A 26839-nucleotide genomic window follows, 5' to 3' on the forward strand; every position below is an offset into this window, starting at 1 on the left:
GAGAGAGGATCTTCTGCAAGAAGTGTTAGAAACCTCATGCTGGCTTATGTTTGGTTGCTTTCGCCAGGTGCTATCATTGCCAAGAACCGGGTCACATTTCGAAGAACTGTCCGAGGAGGAAGCAGACGTTAGGGCACTTGTTTGTGATGCAGGCTGTGGAGGCTGACCCGACACATCTCTTATCGCAGGTAATTCTCATTTATGACTATTGCTACTATTGAGTTATTTAGTTAGTGATTTGCATTAATGGTTACTTGACTGCTTGTACGGATGATTTAGAACTTCATGTTTAAGATTTGATGGAAATGGGAAATTGTGAATTTTCTTGATTTGGGTTGGGTCGAATTGTTATTCTTGATATTATAGTCTATATCTGTTTGGAAAATTTTCTGCGTGCAGGGAAATTGAGTATTAGTGGTGTGGCGATGTTTGCGTTGCTAGATTCGGGAGTGACGCACTTCTTTATCTCTCAGTATTTTTTTGAGCGGGTAGATATTGTAACCAAAGTGTCCAGTTTGGCGTACGATATTACCGTACCGCTTGGTAAGGTTCTTTATACCACCAGTGTGCTCAGTGGGTTGGAGTTGGAGTTTCAGGGGCATGTGGTTAGAGCGATTTAGTGGTTTCGTCGATGTCAGGATTTGATCTTATTTTGGTTGGAGAGAATGTTTTTAGAATTTTCTTAGAGATTTGACTGATTACTATTGAAGCATTTAGATTTCATTTTTTTTCTCAGGAATAGTCGAGCCAAATGATTCGATTTAAGAGTACTCTATAGAGATGAATTATTTTGTGCAGATATGAAATTTGGGAATTTGGTGATAGTCCTAATAGAGTAATTAAGTATTGATTGACGTTTAGTTGATTTTGTGAAGGATTGGGAAGGTGCTTTTGGGATAGAGAAAAATCAGTTATGTGAGCTATTTTATCGATTATTTCTGAAAATATTGGAATCCTTCTTGTAGTTCATGCATTCCTTGATTCGCATGACATTGTTCATTGAAGATTCAGTCAATTTGGCTTCAAATGATATTTCGGTTATGAATTTTCGAAATTCATACTTCTTGAAAGCATGAATTCTAAATCTGGACATGGATATTGATTCGGGTGAGTATTTTTATTCCATTTCATTGTGATCTCGATTTTATTTTGTTGACATTGGATTATTCCTTGAGATCCTATTTTTTTTTCTTTTTTTCCGATGAGTGCGTGTGGATTTCCTTGTGTGTGAGATCGCGCTGATAGCCCTGACTTTGATTTGTCCTGATGATGGGCATGACATCATACCCATTGACGGGTGATCACCTAATTTGATATTGATTAATTGGTTCACATTTATTGTTCATGGAGACTCGAGTTTGATTCACTCACTCCTTGTATTTAACTAAAAGCAAATTGATACTTTTGTAGATTTGTCTTTCAGAATATTGTATTTTGATATTGTTCTGAATCGTATCCCTTCGATTTTGATTTTATTATGACCCAGCAAATTATTGATTGAGCTGAGTTATAATGAGCGTTGTATTGACATTGTTTTGGCTCGTAACTGATAGCGATTGATAACACCATTAGATTTTAGTGTTTGGCGGTCACTAGATAGGATTGCGAGTGAAGATATCGAGGATGGATTATGGTATTTTGGGTTAGATTTAGATTCGCAGTCGATTCGAATAGTTATGTCTTGATCTGAATGGTTAGGCAAGAGAATCAAAAGAGTTTATTTGCAGCTTTGGGGACCATGTATTTGTGAGAGTCGAGCCCACGAAGGGCGTGAAGCATTTTGGTAAGAGAGGAAAGCCCAGTCCGAGGTTTATCGGTCCATTCAAGATTTTGGAGAGGATTGACACTTTGGATTATCGTGTAGCACTACCACCCTATCTTGCAGAGGTGCCCAGCATATTCCAGGTCTCAATGTTGCGGAAGTATATCCCCAATCCATCACTTGTTTTTGATTTTGAGCCGCTGCAGTTGGTGTCAAAATTGTCGTTTGAGGAGCGACTAGTGCAGATCTTAGCGCGTGAGGAGCGGAGGCTAAGGACATGAGTTATTCCCATGGTCAAGGTCCGGTGGTTAAATCATTCTGAAGATGAAGCCACTTGGGAGGCTGAGACCGACATGCGGATGCGTTACCCAGATCTTTTCGATATGTATCTCGATTTCGAGGACGAAATTTCTTTTAAGGGAGGAAGAGTGGTAACGCCTAGAATTTCCCTTACATAAACCATATGCATAATTAGGAAATTTAATATTTTAAATTAGATAGAATAAAATAATAATAAAGTAAATAAGGGTTTAAATGACTTTTATTTATCATGATGATGTGTTTTAAATTTATTTAGGATTTTTATTCTAGTATTTTAATAGTTATAAAATTTTTGAGTAAAAGTTTATTTTCGAGCGCATAGCCGGTCGGTAATCGACCGCGATAAAAGTTTTAGTTAAATTTTTGTCCTAATAATTTTAAGATCCAAAAATAATTATTTTAAGGTTTAATTTATAAAGAATTTAAGTCTTATATATATAAATATTTTAAAAGCCTATTTTTCATCTAAATTGGGTAATTTTTAGGGCTTTTAAGGCACTTTAAATTTTGGGGCCTTTATTATTTCGAAAATAATCATTAAAATTACCCAATATATTGTGTTGGACTAAGATTGTTTTTTTTTTAATTCCACAAGCCCATGTGTAATTAATTTATGAAGCCCATGACACCAACCCTTTAGGAGTCAACCAACCCCTTTCTTCTTCGGCATCTTCTTCACGCCGCATCTGAGAGTCAGGGAATTTCTTTGAGCCATTCTCTTCACCTTGCATACACCACACGAATTCTTGATTAAAAATTTCAAGATTTTTGCAGATTAGTGGTCGGCTCGCCGCAAGCTCTGTTTCTATACTTTTATTCTGTTGATTAAGGCATGTTCGATTTTTTTTTTGTCGTCATTTAGATCGATATAGCGTACATTTGGTTGGGAAAAATATGTGTTTGCATTTGTGTGCGAATTATATCCGTGATTTGTTTTGCGATTTTGCAACAAGGCTCACGTTTCATACTTATAGCATTGGTGCTCGGTTTTCTTTTTAAACTGTCTCTCGGCTGGCTTGTGTTTGTTGTGCTCACGGTTTGAGGCTGGTGGGAGCCTTAGGAGTTTGGTTTCAAGGTTTTGTGTGGCCGGAAATGGGTTGAACTAGGGCTGAAGTGGTGGTTGGTTGCTGCGCGTTGTGAGGTTGCGCGCAGCAGGGCGCGAGAAATAAGCCGCGCTTGATCCAAGCCAGGCAAGGTTCGAGCCGTGGCTGGTCTGGGAGGGACCGGCGGGGCCTCGGAATGGTCCTGCCAACCGGGCTCCGGCCATGGGTGGCCGGATCATGGGGGAGAAGGAAAGGCTAGAGGAGATCGACCGAGGTGGTGTAAGGGAGATGAGGGTGGGACGTGGGCTGGGTTCTTCTTTCGGGCTAGGATTTGGCCTGGGTCACAGTGGGCTGGTTCGGGTCCGGTTCAAGTGAGGTTATAAGTTTGGGTCTGGGTTAATTTATTTTGGGTCAGGATAATTTATTTAGTGTGCAATAGTTATTGGGTCAAATATTTTTGTTGGGTTTTACCAGATTTAATTGAAATTGATTCATATTATTTTATGGGCTTAAGTTATTGAGCTGGGCTTAATTATTATTATTTGGGCTTAAGTAGTAATTGTGTTTAAATTATTATTTGGGCTTATAGTTTCATAGTGGGCTTAAATAAATATTTGGCATTGGGATAATATTAGGAGTTAAGTTAATTTTAATTGGGCTTGAGTGAATTAATTGATTATTTGGCCAGAATTAGTTTTAGGGCTTTCTTTTAGGTTCAGCAACTCGAAGCCGCCGTGACAAAATAATAGTTCATAAATATATATTTAATAAACGTATATGTAATATTTTGATATGAATAATATTTTTATAAAATGGAATTAAATATATATTTACGGGTTTTTCAAGGAAAAATAATATTTTTAATTCATGATTCATGCATATGTTTTACGTTAAATTGATGACATGTAAAGAAAAATAATTTTGGGATAATTGAAGTGATTTGTGACAAACACGGGACTGGAGGTCGGGATACCGGGCCCGATGACCTTTCCACTTACGATTATGAGCCTATGGATCCCCAAAGGTTGGGTGAAGTGGCATAGGGCGTTAGGGGTACACCCCACAGGCCGCCACCACGTACGATGGATTTAGATTGATCAATCGAATTAGGTTACACTTCACTGATATGACCCAAAACAAAGATTTTATGACTATGACATGCCATATTTATGTTATGTAATTATGATGTAATTATGTTACGGTTAAGTATTATGCATACGATATTACATTCATGCATACATTAAAATTCTCAGGTTATTTTTATATAAGTTATGTGCTTGCATGTGGTTTTATTTAGTAGTACTCGTTATGTATATTATAGAACATGTTGGGCCTTTGGCTCACTAGATCTAAATGATGCAGGTGAGTTTGATTTAGTAGCTGATTTTGTGGTCCCGACTGCTGGTGAGGACCTCTGAGCATCCACGGCTAGCTGGCTTGCCCGTGATCATTGCAGTATTTATTTCCGCATTTTTCTGAGATTTGATTGAGGATTGTATTAAATTATTTACAGTGCATGTTTGCCACTATACCACACGTTATGATTTGTCTACGCTTGGGTATTTTAAACTATGTATTTTCGCATTTTGCGATACCGTATTTCGCGCTCTTGTATTTCTTTTAAACTATTTTAGCATTTTAAATTGCTAGAGTTCAATCAATTTACTACATAATATATTTCGTGGAATGAAACTATTTTTAGTAATGACGCATATATGTATGGGCATATATGTGGTATAAAATTTATATATATATATATATATATATATATATATATATATATATATAAAAATTCTTCTAGTTTTCGGTCGTTTCACTATGGGAATTCAATGCCGAGTGATTTAGATTTTATAATAGATGATGAGAATAGTCTGTGCCTTTCGAATAGGATTAGATTGGTAGGCAAGAATATTTACATGTTGGCACATGAGAATGATTGAATGAGGATAACTTCGAACGGAAATAAGTGGACCAACAATGGGCTCTAATTCTAATCTTTTTAGTAGGAGTTTGTATGTATCAATTCCCTGTTAGTTATTATTAGTCGCATTACAAGTATAATTCTTGTGATTTTACTTGAACTTTCACTTCTGCAGCATAAACTTATTGGTATGTGGCGTCTCCACATGTAGTTGTCATTTTGTCGAAGTTTAATTGGCTGCTTGTTAACTTGATAGAGGTTTCAGCATGAATCTGATCAGAGCTTCCATTTCTGTCACATATTAATGTCCTCAGGTGACTCAATTAATCGACGAAATTTACCGATTTAACCAACAAAGAACCATGGCTATCATCCACCAATTTGGTTGTTAAACTTGGCTGTTGTTTGGGAAGCATGGGAAGAGTGGCCTGGTAGCTTTGAACTTAAATCTTGCTGAAGTTGCTGAATTTGTGAAAGCACGCCTTGGTGTTGAGGTGACTGCAATTTTAACCTATGGCTTTTTGCTATTACTCTTTGGTCGTACAGATGCTAATGAAAATGTTGTTGGATTTCGGATCTCTATCGTGCCCAAAACGCAGCGAAAGTTTAAATTTAATTTTGACGTTCAAAATTTTCTTGGACACTCGTATGGTTTAAATAAATGTACGTAGGGTGTTTATGAAATTTATACCTATCAATCTTAAAAGATTAACGATGACTCCAACTATTTCGAAACGATTTCGAAATTAGCTCTTGTTGTAAATCCCTACGAACGATCAACTGGATTATCTCCTTTCTTTAATCTCCGAATCAGGTCCACGACCGGATTTCCTGTTCCTCTTCTAAATTGCACTTAAAAGAAGAAGAAATTTTGCGTTGAATTGATCGTATCAATTCTAATTAACTAGAGCGAAAACAGAGAGAGCAGAGAGGAAGCCGAAGGAAATTGAATGAATCAAATTCTGATTGCAATTCAACATTGCAATGTATTTAATGAGTTGTCTCCCGACAACTCATTAATTTTTTTTTAATTATTATAATAATATAATATATTATTATAAACATAAGATCTCACATCCATAAATATATATTTATTATATATATACATATATATATATATCGTATATATATATTGTTGAAAAACGTGTTCAGATCAATTAAGAATTGATACCCGGTGCAGTGGAAGTTTAAAAATTTTTATTTTTCTATATGGAACGATTCCATATCATGGGTATCAAAACTTTACGATTAAATTATGCAAGTAAAATAATAATAATCATAATTAATAATATTTTACCTCTTCAAGCAACGGCTTGATTATGGACACCAACAGAATTTAATCTGCTCTTCTTGTATATCCCGGGAACCGATGGCTTCACGATTAATCTCCGGAATAAGGTCCACGAACAGAAAACAGAAACCCTCTGATTGATTGCACTAGAAATCAATCAGAAGTTTATCGTAGAGAATAAAAAGATTTGATCTGTTAATTCGGAATGTAATTTTTCACAAAAATCACAGACCGAATTTTCTCAAAAGGGACAGAGGAATTTTCGAAAATTCACCTTTAAAATATACGTGTGATTTCGAAAATTACAAGAATGAATTGTTTTAATTTTCGAACACTACACATGTATTTATAGATAATTTCTAGACTAGATTAAGTTATAATTGTATTAGGACTCTAACTCCTTAGGGCCCACAATCCATAACTTAAGTCCAACAAGCCAAGCCCGTTGTTATAGAAATTAATATAAAATTCATCATGACTCCGATTGATAAACCGATTTTACCAATGTGCACAGAAACCATTTCTGCACCTTTTAAAGTCAAGATAATTTTTCTGAATCCGAATTCAGTTATTTCCAAAAATGCCCATCCCTATGTCATTTTAGGAAATTTCACTCCCTTTTAGTTAAGAAGTCCAACCTCTCTTTCATTAAATTTAACTCTTTAAATTTAACTATCTCAACGGGGTTTAGTAATTCATTACTTGTGTGACCCTAAATGGTTCAGGGATACAGCTAGCCGTGGGCTCACAACTCCTTGTGACTCGGAACAAAAATTTCCGACTTGCCCAACGAATCATGGTAAGAGCGTCTAGCAACATCGCCCCATGATTCCCTAGGTATCACTGATAGTGCCTGCAAGAACCAGTATATTTTGGTTAGCGTACAGTACGGTCCCTTCATCCATATATCCCGATCGAATCAACAACCATTGGTGCATCGAGAGTCGTTCGAGATTCGATAACTATGCATTACATCCTGGAGATCAAATAGTGACATCGCATGTGTTACTAGAAAAACCGAGTAACCTAAAACACATCATGTACTCTGGCCAGAGATTCGTCACACTAATATCTCCTCAGATCGCATAGGATATCCACACTCGCAAGTATGTGGTGAATCCTTGACAACAAAACATCGACTCCTATATGTGTCGTAACTGTACCCAATCTCGACACCTGATGACCCCAATAGAATCGGTAAACGAGTCAAAGTACAGTACTAGCATATAGAGTCTGAATGATGTTTCAAGTGGTAAGGACTAATGGTGTACAACCAAAACCGCGGACTTTATCCACTCGATAAGTGATAACTACTTGGAAAGTCCGAATAGGGTAGTTTGATCATTCATCATATGAATATACATTTGCTTGCTTTGAACATCTCCATGTCCATTACCAATGAAATATGGTACTTGGCATCACAAATGCTAGTCTCAATCTCGAGCGATCCTTATCCTTATTAGCGGACGACTCAATTGACTAGGAACTGTTTAGAATATACAATGACTATAAGATGTGTTTCATAATAGTGATCTCATAGGAATTGTTTTAATTTTCGAACACTACACATGTATTTATAGATAATTTCTAGACTAGATTAAGTTATAATTGTATTAGGACTCTAACTCCTTAGGGCCCACAATCCATAACTTAAGTCCAACAAGCCAAGCCCGTTGTTATAGAAATTAATATAAAATTCATCATGACTCCGATTGATAAACCGATTTTACCAATGTGCACAGAAACCATTTCTGCACCTTTTAAAGTCAAGATAATTTTTCTGAATTCGAATTCAGTGATTTCCAAAAATGCCCATCCCTATGTCATTTTAGGAAATTCCACTCCCTTTTAGTTAAGAAGTCCAACCTCTCTTTCATTAAATTTAACTCTTTAAATTTAACTATCTCAACGGGGTTTAGTAATTCATTACTTGTGTGACCCTAAATGGTTCAGGGATACAGCTAGCTGTGGGCTCACAACTCCTTGTGACTCGGAACAACAATTTCCGACTTGCCCAACGAATCATGATAAGAGCGTCTAGCAACATCGCCCCATGATTCCCTAGGTATCACTTATAGTGCCTGCAAGAACCAGTATATTTTGGTTAGCGTACAGTACGGTCCCTTCATCCATATATCCCAATCGAATCAACAACCATTGGTGCATCGAGAGTCGTTCGAGATTCGATAACTATGCATTACATCTTGGAGATCAAATAGTGACATCGCATGTGTTACTAGGAAAATCGAGTAATCTAAAACACATCATGTACTCTGGCCAGAGATTCGTCACACTAATATCTCCTCAGATCGCATAGGATATCCACACTCGCAAGTATGTGGTGAATCCTTGACAACAAAGCATCGACTCCTATATGTGTCGTAACTGTACCCAATCCCGACACCTGATGACCCCAATAGAATCGGTAAACGAGTCAAAGTACAGTACTAGCATATAGAGTCTGAATGATGTTTCAAGTGGTAAGGACTAATGGTGTACAACCAAAACCGCGGACTTTATCCACTCGATAAGTGATAACTACTTGGAAAGTCCGAATAGGGTAGTTTGATCATTCATCATATGAATATACATTTGCTTGCTTTGAACATCTCCATGTCCATTACCAATGAAATATGGTACTTGGCATCACAAATGCTAGTCTCAATCTCGAGCGATCCTTATCCTTATTAGCGGACGACTCAATTGACTAGGAACTGTTTAAAATATACAGTGACTATAAGATGTGTTTCATAATAGTGATCTCTCTTTATTCACTATCTCATCTTACTTACACTATAGTATATTCAAGGTCTTTATCAAAACAACAATAGTATATCACAATATAACAATATGAAGAAAGACAAAGAAAATGCCATTAATGAATGTAAATTATATTAAACAAAGATTGTTTATACATAGCGTCACAAAAGCCCTTAGCCACAAGTTGGCTAACTGGGCACCCACTCTTTCAATCTCCCACTTGCCTAAAGCCAACTAGTCACACTATGCAATCACATTGCTTCGCGATGTTTGTCAAACAATGGTCCTGGCAAGGGCTTAGTAAGTGAATCAGCGATATTGTCTGTAGAGGCCACTCTCTCGACAGTGATGTCTCCTCTTTCCACAATCTCCCGAATGATGTGGTATTTCCTCAGTACGTGTTTGGATCTTTGATGAGACCTTGGTTCCTTTGCCTAAGCAACGGCACCAGTGTTGTCGCAGTATACCGGAACTGGACCAACAGCTTCAGGAATTACGCCCAACTCTTGGACGAAATTCCTCATCCAAACGGCCTCTTTAGCAGCAGCTGATGCTGCAATGTATTCTGCCTCAGTGGTGGAATCCGCTATGGTGTCTTGCTTGGAACTCTTCCAAGAGACAGCACCGCCATTGAGCATGAATACAAATCCAGAGGTTGACTTTGAGTCATCCACGTCGCTTTGGAAGCTAGAGTCGGTATAGCCTTCCAATTTCAATTCTCTTCCTCCATAAACCATGAATATATTCTTAGTCCTTCTCAAGTACTTATGAATATCCTTCACGGCTTTTCAATGAATTTGACCGGGGTTGGCCTGATATCTGCTTGTGACACTCAGAGCAAAGGCTACATCCGGTCTGGTAGATATCATCCCATACATAATACTACCTATGGCTGACGCATATGGTATGTGTGTCATTTTCTCTACCTCTTCGTCAGTCTTGGGACACATAGACTTGGATAGAGAAACTCCATGACACATAGGTAGATGTCCTCTCTTGGACTCATCCATAAAAAACCTTTTAAATATGGTGTCGATGTAGTTTGCTTGAGTGAGTCCTATCATTCTCTTAGATCTATCTCTATAGATCTGTATCCCTAGAATATAGGATGCATCACCCAAATCCTTCATCGAGAATCTACCTGATAACCATATCTTTGTTGACTGCAACATCCCTACATCATTCTCAATGAGTAGGATGTCATCAACATAAAGCACTAAGAACGTCACCGCATCCTTAACTACTTTCTTGTACACGCACGTTTCCTCCGGGTTTTTTATGAAACCAAAGTCCTTTATTGTTTCATCAAATTTCTGGTTCCAACTTCTTGATGCTTGTTTGAGACCATAAATTGATCTCTGAAGCTTGCATACCTTATGCTCGCTTCCCATGGATGTGAATCCCTTGGGCTGCATCATATAGATTTATTCCTTAATGTTTCCATTAAGAAATGCAGTCTTCACATCCATTTACCATATCTCATAGTCATAGCATGTTGCTATGACAATAAGGATTCTTATGGACTTGAACATTGCGACTGGTGAAAAGGTTTCATCATAGTCAACTCCTTGTCTTTGAGTATAACCTTTTGCTACCAATCGTGCCTTGTAGGTTAGTACCTTGCCATCAGGCCCAAGTTTTATTTTGTAGATCCATTTACACCCTATTGGAACAATTCCATCGGGAGGATCTACTAAAGACCAAAATTGGTTTGTATGCATCTAGTCTATTTCCGACTACATAGCATCAAGCCATAAATTCGAATCCGCGTCAGAAATTGCTTCCTTGAAGTTTCTTGGATCACATCCAATGTCGGGTTCACTTTGATCCCCTTCAAGAAGAAGACCATATCAAATAGGAGGTCTAGAAGTCCTCTCGGATCTTCTAGTAATAGGCGTGTCAATCAATGGTTCTTGAGGTGTAGGATCGTTATTTTGTATCTTGGGTTCTTCTCGAATTTCTTCGAATTCCATCATCTTGCCTTTCTTATCTAATAAGAACTCCTTCTCCATGAAGGTGGCATTCCTTGAAACACACTTTTGTTTCAGTAGGATGATAGAAATAATATCCGATTGAATTCTTCGGATATCCTACAAAATAACATAAGGTGGATCGACTATCCAACTTATCTCCCACTGTCTGCTTCACGTAAGCAGGACATCCCCAAATCCTTAAGTACGAATACTTAGGAGTTTTGTCATTTCCTAACTCGTATGGAGTTTTATCTACTGCTTTAGTGTGGACATTGTTCAATAACAATACCGCCGTTTCAAGCGCATAGCCCCAAAATGAAGGTGGGAGCTCAGTGAAGCTCATCATAGATCGAACCATGTCCAACAAAGTTCGATTGCGACGCTCCGAGACACCATTCACTGAGGTGTCATAGGAGAAGTACACTGAGAGAGAATCCCATTCTCTTTTAGATAGCTCAAAAACTCGGTACTTAAGTATTCTCCACCTCGATCCGATCGAAGTGCTTTAATACTTCTACCTTGTTTGTTTTCTACTTCAGCCTTGAATTCTTTGAACTTTTCAAATGATTCAGACTTATATTTTATTAAATATAAATACCCATACCTCGAATAATCATCAGTAAAGGTAATGAAGTAGGTGTGTCCAAATTTAGTACCGATACTAAATGGTCCACAGACATCTGTATGGATCAAATCCAACAGGTTTTGACTACGCTCAGGCTTCCCTTTGAAAGGAGATTTAGTCATTTTTCCTTTTAGGCAGGACTCACAAGTAGGTAGAGAGTTAATATCAGACATATCAAACATGCCCTCTCCCACTAGCTTGTTCATCCTCCTTGAAAAAATATGACCTAGCCTAGCATGCCAAAGGTTTGCCGGGTTTTGACTATCGTTTTTCCTTTTATTTGTTGTTACCAGTTTATCAACATAATTAATTGGAACGTCTTTTAATTTTAAGTTATATAGATCGTTTTCAAGTTATTCATTTCCAATCAAACATTCATTCTTGTAAATATTACAAATCCCATTCACAAAATTACAAGAAAAACCATCTCTATCAAGCATAGAAACAGAAATAATGTTTTTAACTAAATCTGGCACAAATAAAACATCTCTAAAAAATAACTTAAAATTGTTCTGCAAAACTAAATAAACGTCTCCCACTGCTTTGGCTTCAACTCTAGAACCATTTCCAAGCCTCAGTTGGGTCTCACCCATCCTAAGCTTACGACTTCTTGTCATCACCTGCAAATCATTGCAAATGTGAGATCCACATCCGGTATCCAATACCCAAGAAGTAGTATTAAGTGAAACATTTATTTCAATGTAAAACATACCCTTTGCAGTTCGTAACTGCTCGAGGTATTCCTTGCAGTTACGTTTCCAATGACCGGGTTTCTTGCAGTGATGACAAACATCTCCAGATATGTTCACGTTTGAAGCTTTTGTCTTGGCCTTCTTTTGTGGTACAATTTTCTTGGGTGGGGCAGAACGTTTTTTACCCTTTCCACTTGGCCCCTTCTTGGAGTAAGAAGAGAAGCCAACCAAGAGTACCGCTTTATCCTTCTTTAATGTGGCCTCATAAGATACAAGCATATTGACCATCTCTTCAAGGGTGGCCTCTATCTTGTTCATATTGAAGTTCACCACAAATCCGTCAAACGACGGAGGAAGGGAAAGAAGCAACAAGTTCGCGTTTAGTTCATGCTCCAAAGTCAAATCGAGTGTTACCAATTTTTCAATGAGCCCAATCATGTGTACCCCATGCTCACGGACCGAAGTCCCATCTCGCATGCGGCATGTCATGAGCTCTTTGACGGTAGCATACCTCTCCGACCTTGACTGAGCTCCAAAAATTTCCTTGAGGTGCATGTGTATGTCAGCAGCATTCACGGCATCCTCAAATCGCCTCTGGAGTTCATCAGACATTGAAGCTTGCATATAGCATTTAACCTTGACATCATGGTCCCACCATTGATCAAGTTTTGCCAATTCTTCCGGACTTATATTAGCTGGTTCTTCCTTTGGAGGATTCTTTTCTAACACGTAGAAAATTTTCTCCGAGTTTAGAACAATCTTTAATTTACGGAACCATTCCGTATAGTTTGCGCCAATCAATTTGTTTTGTTCGAGAATTGAGTATAGTGGATTGCGCGAATTCATTGTAATGAAATACTGAAAAGAAATAGACAATAATCAGTGATTGTTTAATTAATTTACTAAGACATAAAATATGGCGAAATTTAATTTTATGAATTTCACTCCCACTATTTTAACGATTTCACTACCCTCTAGTGAAAACGGAAAACTTGTTTTCTTAGTGGGAACATGGAGTCCAATTGATAAACTATAGTCCCGAATAATATCAGCCAACCATAATTTTCAAAAGGTAGAGCCCAATTGCTTCCAAAGCAACCCCCATGTTTTTTTACCTCATGTCCAATAAGGGCCCAATAATATGACGCCGTTTAATGTGACATGTCAAGATGACTCATCAATATTAAGTTGTGATGGACGGTCGCCATGTGGATCCCCAATAATATGAGCCAATCCCATGGGAGTTCCACCCAACTTACAACATGTGTCGATCCAATGTACAACTTTCCGACGAATGGGCCCCCCAATAATATGAGCCGGACCGTGCCCGCGGGTAGCATCTCATACATTGATCGTTGATGGAAGGTAGAAATATTTAAACAATATTTAAATTCTCTTTTGTTTATCTTGATATCAATTTTAAATCATATTTAAAATGAGGGATTTTTAATTTTTGAAAAATCTTTCTCATCATGCAATTTATGTATGCTTGCGGGATTCATACAATTTAGTCTAAACATGCATACATCAATAATATCGTATATTATTTAAGGATGATCGATCCCATTATCTAATCGACCCGTGGTTGCCAATCACGAGTCTAAGTCCAATCCTAGGTAATATGCAAGTATGCAATGCAATCCTATTACATTGAGCTTCCATTTACATTTCTTCGGTCTTTATCGTCTGCTGGGCCCACCATTGTCTTCAAATCTTTATCTCCCACTAAGTCTAACAAATTTACAATAAATTTTGATGACAAGTAGGGGATACATATTTAAGGGGTGGGAACGGGCCATAAACCAAGCTCACTTTTTATTACAAATGACAATTCAAATTGGGCCATAAACCAAGCCCATTAATAAAACCCAACAACAATAAAACCAAATGTAAACTACCTAACATACACCTACAATATTGGTTATGGCAATCGATCATCCTTATATCCAATAATTAATTCAATAATTAAAACATTGGATAACATGTAATGACATCATAATTAAAAGATAAAATTATATTTTATCTAATACATTCATAAGATCATATCTTATCATCAATTGTACCAAAATAATCAATTTTATAAAATCTAATTTGACGGATAAGATATACAAATTTTCCGAAAATTCAAATTTATCCAAAAACAAATTTTAAAAATTTCGGACTCAAACAATTTGATCCGATGCCTCGTGGACCAATCAAAAACAATTTTCGATCGGACCAAAAACTAAAATTCCAAAATATTAAAATTTTAATTAAAAAATCAATTTTAATTTTTTTCCGGGCTACCCGGGACAATCCCGGGCAGCCCGCGCCCCAAAATGGGGGCCCGAGCAGGGCAGCCCGTCGCTGCCCGATGTGCCCATTAAATTTTACTTTAAAATTTTGTTTTTGTTTCAAAAACCCAAGGCCAAAAATTTTGTACAATCAATTAATTTAATCGTTTGATCTGAGAGCAACCTGGCTCTGATACCACTGTTGGAAAACGTGTTCAGATCAATTAAGAATTGATACCCGGTGCAGCGGAAGTTTAAAAATTTTTATTTTTCTATATGGAACGATTCCATATCATGGGTATCAAAACTTTACGATTAAATTATGCAAGTAAAATAATAATAATCACAATTAATAATATTTTACCTCTTCAAGCAATGGCTTGATTATGGACACCAATAGAATTTAATCTGCTCTTCTTGTATATCCCGGGAACCGATGGCTTCACGATCAATCTCCGGAATAAGGTCCACGAACAGAAAACAGAAACCCTCTGATTGATTGCACTAGAAATCAATCAGAAGTTTATCGTACAGAATAAACAGATTTGATCTGTTAATTCGGAATGTAATTTTTCACAAAAATCACAGACCGAATTTTCTCAAAAGGGACAGATGAATTTTCAAAAATTCCCCTTTAAAATATATGTGTGATTTCGAAAATTGAAACACACTGATGAAGCCATCATAGCATACCAATCTCCCAAGATTAAACACACTGATCCTGGGACTAAATCCCAACGGATTCTCAATAGTCAAATAGCTTCCCTTGCTGAACTCATCAGCCACAGCAATGAAAAGACTAATTCGTCGATTCCCTAGCCGATCCTGGGAAACACTTGTCCTCTAATAGCTGGTCACACAACGCTTCTGACTGTCGTCATAGCTGGAAATCTCTGACAAACAGTCAGCACAGATGTGATTTACTAACTGGAAAGAACAAAGTTGCTGCATCGCTGTCTTGCGAAGTCTTCAATTCTCACAACAATCTTGTTGACCACTAAGCCGATCAACGACTGCTTCGATCATTTCCATGATCTCACGCACCACATGCTAAAATTTAGTGTCACCCCTTGCTGGATCTCGAAAATAGACCCCAGCTAATGTCACACCTCGCGATCATACAACTGATGTCCATATGAGTATCCAATCCTCGTTGGATCCCAAACTCCAATGGTACACTTAAGACATCATCACAAAAGCACTATCCTGGAAGTTACCAATTCCTTCACTTGTGTCTCCTGTCAAGTTAACCCTTAACTTGACCCTTCAAGTCAATTGAAACTCTTTGGTGAATTCATCTCCGGCAACCTAGAGATTTCAAAGCACCACCTGCTCCGAGACTGTACCAGGTACTCATCTCTTAAGCATTTGAACGAAAAAATACTATCCCAAGTATTTCTCGATTGCTACATCCAAATCATCACCGATTGGACTTACTAATCGACCTCGTCGATTTACTGATTGATACTCACACTTATCAAATCAGATAACCACTGATCGTCAATACCTAAGTGGCTCGATCAATTACTCTTGACTCGACTGTCCCAATTCTACTATTCCAAACACTGGATTAACCAATCTAACTCTGACAAAGTTAATCATTAACCACTAGTAGTCATTAGCACAAATCCTGCGCCGTCTCAGCACTACTATTCGTTGTCTTGTTCACTCGAGATGAACATCCAGACAAACTAAGTCCAAGAAGCATAACTAAAGAATACCAAATATTTCCACAATCTTCGAATGCATTCCTGATCATATTCCTTGCTAAGACTGTACGACAATTCAAGACTAAGAGTAGCTTACCACGATATCCCACCTGAACAATCACCAAGGCTTCACGGGTATAGGCCATGCTTCCCTCAGATCTCAATAATCCTTGTACAATACTTATCATATGATCCAACACTTGATGAAATCAATCATCATGAAGTAATTCTTGTATTCGAGTCGAAGTCTCGAAACTGCATCCCATCCTGGATCTCGGATAATTCCTATCTCAAGGAAACTTTATCCACAACTCTGATGACAACCACAAGTCATTGTTGGTAGAATTCCATCCACCTACTAGATCCACACGTCTAGCAGTAATCATCGGTCAAAAACTAAATCTATCTGCTCAGAGCACACACTTGTCAAGGAAATCCCTCCAAGACTGGTTCCCACAGCAGAACACTATCACTGATATCTCTGACACATCAGACGATATCGAACCATCAATATCAAACATGTGATATCTAATCCAAGGTCATACCCTTTTGTGACTACTGCCAAATTCCTAGACTGAGTAGCCTTCCCACCTCCATCTCCTGAAGCACAAAAAGGCTCCCAGGTAATCCTCTGAAGTGCAAAGACTCCCAGAGTAACATTGGCATAGGGTCGCGCCCCATCACGTCTAGTCATGATCATAGTCCACAACTCTTGGTATATACTGGACCTGTCATCTTGATGAAATCCCATCATCACAAGTCTCAATCTAACAAAGGTCAAACAGTACACTGTTCTAAGGAAACAACCTAGAACAAAGCCCAATGTCCGAAAACGAACAATATTCCCATGCCTCTAGATGAGTCCACCCATCGCTGGCACTATTTAGTCCACTGACTAACTAGGTCAATCCTAGAAAACACCTAGACTAACCGCAAGTCAACAATCACCGTTGGCCCTACTCAAATCCCAAGTCTCTTGCATGTATATGCTCTGATACCAATAAATGTAGCGACCCAGCCCAGATCCACTACCTAATCAGAGTTTAGGAGCATAATTTAAACATGCATTAAATAAATCGCTGCGGAAGACTTAAATTAAAACAGACCGGCAGAATACAACCGGATCAATAAATTCGATTATACAACCCAATCGAAATAAATAATCCTAAAGGCGAAACCTACAGCTAAATCCTGTTGTATTCACTGGTCACTGGCTACTCCAAGCTCCTGGTGCCCAACCATGCACCTATAACTGCCCCGTCGAATGGGGTTTCCAGACATACAGAAACACTGGACGTGAGCTCTAAGCTCAATACGAAAGCAATGATATATATAATATATGCAACACATAAATGACTTTAAAAATCAGGGTTAAATCACTTTCTCTGGGCGCCTGGAATACACAGTACCGGGCTAGAGAGCGACTCCGCGTGGTACTCATTTATTCCCAAGACACGAATCCTCAAGAAGAATCACCTCGACTAATGGAAACTGTCATGACTCACATCATCCCGATGCAGTCTCCGTAAAAATATATGCATGTGCTAAAGCCGTAAAACATGGTAAAACATATAGCACATACTCATGCAACACATATAATATATATCATGCTGGCCATCTCAGTCAGTACTTACGTACCTTACTACAGGCAAATCCTAGCAGTCCCACTCTAGGTTCCAAGCCTATCATCAACTCTACAATGCAAATATCTATGCATCATTCAATAAGCTCTAAAAGCCTTAACTAAGCTATTGCATACTCCTAAATAATTTAAGGAGACCATAGCTATACCTGCGTCCGTCGTCAGCCCACTGATGGCGACTATCCCGCAACTAGGGGCACACCCCTGCTGCAGCTCCACAGCTTCGAGCACTGCTCCGCTACACGAGCACTGCCCCGCTACTATGTCAGACACTGTCTGACTATACTAAAATATATTTCCTACTCCAACTCTAAAATAAGAGTACCCAAAGCCCAAAATAGAGCTACTAGGGCGAAGGAGAGGAATTCGAAATTGGCAAGAAATGAGGAGCTCGGACCCTATATTTATAGACGTCGATCGGAAGTTCCGTTTCTCGATCGGACGTTCCGTTCCGGCAGATCGGAAGCTTTGTTCCTCGATCGGACGGTCCATTCGCCACGCGTCAATTCGGTCCACATGCAACCACACACCTGTCGCCGACAGCCATCGGAAGCTCCGTTCTTGATCGGACGTTCCGATCGTCGATCGCACGCTCTGATCTTAGATCGTTGCTTCCGATCCCACTCGAGTCTTGGAACCCTCTAAACCAATATCGAGTGTCCTGGATCCATTTTTGGGCTCCGTTAATCCTCCTAGAATTTTCTTAATCATGTTTTACTTAACCTAAACATGATTACATGATTAATTACTCATTAATCGTTAATCACGAATACGGGTCACTACATGATCTCTCTTTATTCACTATCTCATCTTACTTACACTATAGTATATTCAAGGTCTTGATAAAAACAACAATAGTATATCACAATATAACAATATGAAGAAAGGCAAAGAAAATGCCATTAATGAATGTAAATTATATTAAACAAATATTGTTTATACATAGAGTCACAAAAGCCCTTAGCCACAAGTTGCCTAACCGGGCACCCACTCTTTCATATATATATATATATATATATATCTATATATATATATATATCTATATATATGCATTTATATATATATTGTGTGAGTCCTTAAATCCGAGTCCAACTCGAAAAAATTAATTAAACCATTTTAATTAATTTTGCTATCAAAATTTCTATAAGCCTTTATAAATCATTTATAAAGCTTATCTATCAATCCAGTCAAATTTGTTTATCATAAATTCAACTCTTTGAATTTATTATCTCAACGGGAATAGGGAAACCAGTACTTGTGTAACCCTCAATGGTTCAGGGATACATCTAGCTGTGGGTCCAGGCTTACCTTATTAGCCTCATTCTATGCATCAACTCCTTGATCATAAAATGTCAGAACTCATTTTTGATTTAACACATCGAATCATGGTAAGAGCGTTAAGTAGCACCGCCCCATGATTCCCTAGGTATCACTGATAGTGCCTGCAAGAACCAGTCGATTATGGTTAACGTACAGTACAGTCCCTTCATCTCATATATCCCGATCGAAACTGCAACCATTGGTTCATCGAGGGACGTTGCATGTGAATTTCGATAATGATGTGATGTCTTTGAGAATACATAGTGGCATCGCATGTGTAACTTGGTAAACATTTTACTCTACTACACATCTTACACTCTGGCCAGAGATTACATGCACTATTATCTCACTTGATCATATAGGATATCCACACCCGTAGGTGAGCGGTGAATCCCCGACTACAATGCACTGGCTCCTACATGTGTCGCAACTGTACCCAACCTCGCCACCTGATGACCCTCATGGAGTCGGTAAACGAGTCAAAGTAAAGTCCTAGCATGCAGAGCCTCAGTGTTGTCCCGGGTCATAAGGACTAATGGTGTACAACCATAACCACAGACTTATCCACTCGATGAATGATAACCACTTGGGAAGTCCGAGGGAGGGTAGTTCAGTGAACTCATCGTATGAGCACCAATCTGTATGATTTAACATCTCTATGTCCATACCAATGAAACGTGGTACACATCATCACAGATTCTAGTCTCGAGCTCGAGCGATCCTTATCCTTATTTTGGACGGCTCAATCGACTAGGAATTTGATTTAGAATATACAGTAATTAATAATATGTGTTTCATGATTGTCATCACATGTACAACCTCATATCTTACTATAGTATATTCAAGGTCTTTATCTATGCAACTTGCAGGGGTATACAGATAAAGAAAATGTCAAATAAAATATTAATTATATTAAAATAAATATTGTTATTACACTTGAGTCAATAAAATCCCTGACCAACATTTGGCTTGCAGGGCATCTACTCTAACAATCTCCCACTTGCCCTAAAGCCAACTACTCATTAGTTTTAATCCCATTGTTTCGCGATGCTTATCAAACAATGGTCCTGGAAAGGGCTTTGTTAGTGGATCAGCAACATTATCTGTAGAGGCAACTCTCTCGATTGATATGTACCCTCTTCCCACAATCTCCCGAATGATGTGGAATTTCCTCAGTATGTGTTTGGATCGCTGATGAGACCTTGGTTTCTTTGCCTGAGCAATGGCACTAGTGTTTCAAAGTACATCGGGACTGGATCAACTCCATTTGGAATAACGCCCAACTCTTGGATAAAATTCCTCATCCAAACTGCCTCTTTGGCTGCAGCAGATGCTGCTATGTATTCGGCCTCAGTGGTGGAATCCGCAACTGTGTCTTGCTTGGAACTCTTCCAAGAGACAACAGCACCATTAAGCATGAATACAAAACTAGAAGTCGATTTCGAATCATCCATGTCACATTGGAAGCTAGAATCAGTATAGCCTTCCAATTTTAATTCTCCACCCCCATAAACCAAGAACAAATTCTTAGTCCTTCTTAAGTACTTAAGAATATCTTTCACGGCTTTCCAATGCAATAGATCAGGGTTATCCTGATATCTGCTTGCAATACTCAGAGCATATGCTATATCAGGACGCGTTGATATCATACCATACATGATACTACCAATTGCTGATGCATAGGGAACACGTGTCATCATCTCTATCTCTTCATCAGTCTTAGGGCACATTGATTTAGATAGAGTAACACCATGACACATTGGTAAGTATCCTCTCTTGGACTCTTCCATAGAGAATCTTTTAAGTATGGTATCAATATACGTGACTTGGGTAAGCCCCAACATCCTTTTCGATCTATCTCTATAGATTTGTATTCCCAATACATAGGATGCTTCACCCATGTCTTTCATGGAGAATGTACTTGCTAACCATACTTTAGTTGATTGCAATAATCTTATATCATTCCCAATGAGGAGGATATCATCAACATAAAGTACTAGGAATGTCACTGCATTCCCACTAACTTTTTTGTACACACATGGTTCCTCAGGATTTTTAACAAAACCAAACTCTTTGATAGTGTTATCAAATCTGAGATTCCAGCTCCTAGATGTCTGCTTGAGACCGTAGATCGATCTCTGAAGTTTGCATACCTTATGCTCACTTCCCACTGATGTGAAACCCTCAGGTTGAGACATATAGATTTCTTCTTTAATGTCTCCATTGAGGAATGCTGTTTTCACATCCATCTGCCATATTTCATAGTCATACCATGCAGCTATGGCTAGCAATATTCTAATTGACTTGAACATAGCGACTGGTGAAAAGGTTTCCTCATATTCAACTCCTTGTCTTTGAGTATAACCTTTTGCCACTAGTCTTGCTTTGAAGGTCAATACCTTCCCATCCGCCCCAAGTTTTCTCTTGTAAATCCATTTGCATCCTATGGAAACAATTCCCTCAGGTGGATCTACTAAAGTCCATACTTGGTTCGAATACATGGAGTCCATTTCGGACTACATAGCTTCAAGCCATTTAGATGATTCAGCATCAGATATTGCTTCTTTGAAGTTTCGTGGATCACATCCATCACTAGGCTCATCATGGCCTTGTTCATGAAGAAGCGTATATCTTGCAGGTGGTCTGATTATTCTTTCAGACCTTCTAGGTATGTGTGATTCAACTACTGGCTGTTGGAGATTGGATTCAACTTCTACAGTCGTGGGTGCATCTCGAATTTCCTTGAGTTCTATCATTTTGCCTTTTCTATATAATAGAAACTCCTTCTCCAAAAAGGTGGCATTTCTAGAAACAAACACATTTGTTTCTTTTGGATGATAGAAATAATATCCAACAGAGTTCTTTGGATATCCCACGAAGTAGCACAAAATGGATCTACTATCCAATTTGTCTCCCACTGTCTGCTTCACGTAAGCAGGACATCCCCCATATTCTCAGATAAGAATATTTGGGAACATTTCCCATCCATATCTCATATGGTGTTTTATCCACTGCCTTTGTATGGACATTATTCAACAACATTGCCGCAGTTTCAAGCGCAAATCCCCAAAACGATCTAGGAAATTCAGTGAATCCCCTCATAGATCGAACCATGTCCATCAAAGTTCGATTTCGATGTTCAGAAACACCATTCAATTGTGGCGTTCCTGGTGGAGTCCACTGTGAGAGAATCTCATTCTCTTTAAGATAGTCCAAAAATTCAGTACTCAAGTATTCTCCACCTCGATCTGATCGGAGTGTTTTAATACTTTTACCCAATTGTTTCTCTACATCAGATCTGAATTCTTTGAACTTTTCAAATGCTTCAGACTTGTATTTCATCAAATACACATACCCATACCTCGAAAAATCATCAGTAAAGGTAATAAAGTAGGACTGCCCATATTTAGTGCTAACATAGCGGGCCACATACGTCTGTGTGGATCAAATCCAAAAGACCATGTGCACGTTCTACATTCCCATTAAATGGATTCTTGGTCATTTTTCCTTTCAGACAAGATTCACAAGTAGGTAGAGAGTTTATATCTGACATGTCGAACATGCCCTCTCCCACTAACTTGTGCATCCTTCTTTGAGAAATATGACCTAGTCTAGCGTGCCATATATGTGCAGGGTTTTGACTATCTTGTTTTCTTTTGTTTGTTGTTATTGTTTCGACATTGTTTAATGGAATATCTTTTAATTTTAAGTTATATAGATCGTTTTGTAATTCACCAGTTCCAATCAAACATTAATTCTTATATATATTGCAAACACCTTTTGCAAAAACACAAGAATAACCATCTCTATCAAGTATAGAAATAGAAATAATGTTTTTAACCAAATCAGGAACATACAAAACATCTCTCAAAAGCAACTTAAAATCATTGTTTAATATTAAAATAATATCTCCTTTGGCCTTGGCAGCAACCCTTGATCCATTTCCAAGTCTTAGAAAGGTCTCACCTTCTCTAAGTTTTTTGCTTCTTGTCATCACCTGCAAATCATTGCATAGATGAGAACCACATCCGGTATCCAATACCCAAAAAGAAGAATTCATTGAGATATTAATTTCAATATAAAACATACCATGGCCAGAACGCTTCTGGGCAAGATATTCAGTGCAATTACGCCTCTAATGTCCAGGCTTGTTGCAGTGAAAACAGACTTGTTCTGATTTATTTGGCCTTTTGGGCCCTTGAGCAGGTTTCTTGTATGGCTTCTTATTAGGCTTGTTCTTAAATGCAGGGGCAGAACGCTTCTTTCCCTTGTTTTGGGCTCCCTTTTTCGTCCCAGTCGACGAGCCCAAAAACAGAACAGGCTTTTCTTTCTTGATTGTGGCCTCATAATTAACAAGCATATTGACCAACTCTTCAAGGGTGGCCTTTATCTTGTTTATATTAAAATTAACCACAAATCCGTCGAACGAGAAAGGTAAAGACAACAAGAGAATATCAGTCGAGAGCTCATGAGACATAACCACATCGAGTCCCACTAATTTCTCAACTAACCCAATCATCCTAACACAATGCTCATGGACTGAAGCCCCTTCTCGCAAGCGTGTAGTCATGAGTTCTTTCACAGTTGCGTGTCTTTCTGATCGAGTTTGAACACCTTATAACTCTTTCAGATGAAAGTGAATGTCAGCAGCATTCGCAGCATCCTCGAACCTCCTTTGCAGTTCATTCGACATAGAAGCCAGGATGTAGCTCTTAGCTTGGAGATCATGGTCCCACCATTTCTCAAGCTTGGCCAACTCAGTCTCACTGATGTTAGGAGCTGCTTCCTTCGGTGGCTTCTTTTCAAGCACATACGCAATCCTCTCAGAGTTTAGAACAATCTTTAGATTTCTTAGACAGTCTTGATAATTAGGTCCGGTTAGCTTGTTTTGTTCGAGAATAGCAGAAAGTGGATTGCGTGTCGACATCTTAAACATACTGAAATTGAAAACAGATAATCGTTACTAATTATTTTAAAATAATTATAATATATAAAATATGGACTTAAATTTTATAAGTTTCCTCCCACTATTTTGACATTTTCACCACACTCTGATGAAAACGGGAAATCGTATTTCCTTAGTGAGCACGTAGAGTCCAATCTAGACAACTATGATCCCGAATAATATCAGCCAATCATAATTTCTAAAAGGTAGAGCCCAATTGCATCCCCATGCAACCTCTACGTGTTTCGTCTCACTCTTGATAAGGACCCAATAATATGACGTCGTTTATCTTCGAGTGTCAAGCCGACCCATCAATTTTGAATCGTAGTTGACGGTCGCCATGAGTTTCCTCAATAATATGAGCCAAAGTCATTGGAGTTCCACCCAATTCACATCACCTATGTCAGTGGAAGTCACAGCTTTCCGGCGTCCAGGTCTCCCCAATAATATGAGCCAGACACTGACCGCGGGTAGCGTTCATCATGCAACCACCGTTGATGGAAGACAAGAATAAATTAAACTCTTTTAATTTTTACTTTTATGGCTTGATATAAATTTTGAATCATATTCAAAATGAGGGATTTTAATTTTGAAATTGTCTCATCATTTTATTTAAAATCGTGTGCCATGATTTTGTATGTTTGTCGGATTCATGCAACTATATTATCGAATAATATACATACATGCATATTACTATATATCACATATATCATAATATGCCAATTAAATAAGGATGATCGATTGCCAATACTATTTGATCCATGCGAGCCAAGCATGGATCAAGGTCCAAATCCTAGGTAAATGCAGGGATGCAAATGCAACTTATTACATAAGCTTCCAATATTTTACATGTCGTCATCTTGATCATCGGGCCCACCATCTTCCAATCTTGATCTCTCACTATTACAAATATTTACATTTGAATAGCCATGACACATAAGAGATACATATCAAGGGGTGGGAACGAGCCATAAACCAGGCTCACTTTAATTTTATCAAATAAAATTATACAAGTTGAGACATAAAAAATATCCTAACATACACCTAGCACATTGGTCATGGCTCTCGATCATCCTTCATGCATATAATATCACATATTATATAACTCATCAATTTCATGTATCTTATAATTTTATCACTAACCGCCACAATTATTAAATGAATTAACAAATTAAATAAACTCCTTTATTTAATTTCTAATTAATTCAATAATAATTGATTTTTTTGTAAAAACCTTTTACTATAAATAATTAAAATCACATTCTAATTATTTATTTCATAAAAAAATATTTTATAAAATCGCATCGGATCCGAAACTCTTTTCGAAAAATATGTATATGTGTAAGGCTGCCCGAAACATTTTCAGACTCACCCCTACACCTACTGACCGAACACTGCACGAATAATTCGGACAGTCAGCAATTGGGCAATTGCCCAATTACTGTTTCGGCAATTATGCTTTGCATTAAATGCAAAGCATGATTACTATTATTATTTTATTATATATATGTATATATGTATATATGTTTATATATACATATCTTAATCCATATATATACACAGAGTTTTGCTATCCTGTCCATCCACCGTGCCCACATAATGTGCCCACCATGAGGTGACACTCAACTATTAGACGCATATTTCATCACATCCAATAGTTGAGTGCCACCTCATGGTGGGCACATTAGGTGGGCACGATGAGTGGGCAGGATAGCAAAATTATATATACACATATCTATATATAATAATATATATAATAACAATATATATATATCTATATATGTATATATATCGTAATAAATATATACACATATCTATACATATATAAGATAATAATAATATATATCCATATATATATTATTATAATATATATCTATATACGTACATATATATATATCGTAATATATATATACATACACATATCTATATATTTTATAATATATATCTATATACGTACATATATATATATATCGTAATATATACATACATACATATATCTATATATATTTTAAATTCTATAAAAATAAATTTTATGGTGTAGCGATTTTGAAATATTTTCTTATGTAGTTAGAAATTAAAAATACTCAACATGAAATAAACCATACGATATAGAGAACTTGGCTCTGATACCACTGTTGTATCTCGGATCTCTATCATGCCCAAAACGCAGCGGAAGTTTAAATTTAATTTTGACGTTCAAAATTTTCTTGGACACTCGTATGGTTTAAATAAATGTACGTAGGGTGTTTATGAAATTTATACCTATCAATCTTAAAAGATTGACGATGGCTTCAACTATTTTGAAACGATTTCGAAATTAGCTCTTGTTGTAAATCCCTACGAACAATCAACTGGATTATCTCCTTTCTTTAATCTCCGAATCAGGTCCACGACCGGATTTTCTGTTCCTCTTCTAAATTGCACTTAAAAGAAGAAGAAATTTTGTGTTGAAATCGAACTTAAGAATTGATCGTATCAATTCTAATTAACCAGAGCGAAAACAGAGAGAGCAGAGAGGAAGCCGAAGGAAATTGAATGAATCAAATTCTGATTGCAATTCAC

At 37.6% G+C, this 26839-nt stretch overlaps 1 protein-coding gene across 1 annotated transcript; it reads right to left on the reverse strand.

Moving 5' to 3' along the window:
* Positions 1-23947: 23947 nt before the first annotated feature.
* LOC140871074 (uncharacterized) lies at positions 23948-24259 on the reverse strand. Its single transcript, XM_073273517.1, has one exon. It carries the CDS (start codon positions 24257-24259, stop codon positions 23948-23950), a length of 312 nt encoding a protein of 103 aa, XP_073129618.1.
* Between the last annotated feature and the right edge of the window lie 2580 nt (positions 24260-26839).

The sequence above is a fragment of the Henckelia pumila genome, unplaced genomic scaffold, assembly GCF_033568475.1.
Source record: "Henckelia pumila isolate YLH828 unplaced genomic scaffold, ASM3356847v2 CTG_38, whole genome shotgun sequence".
NCBI lineage: Eukaryota > Viridiplantae > Streptophyta > Magnoliopsida > Lamiales > Gesneriaceae > Henckelia > Henckelia pumila.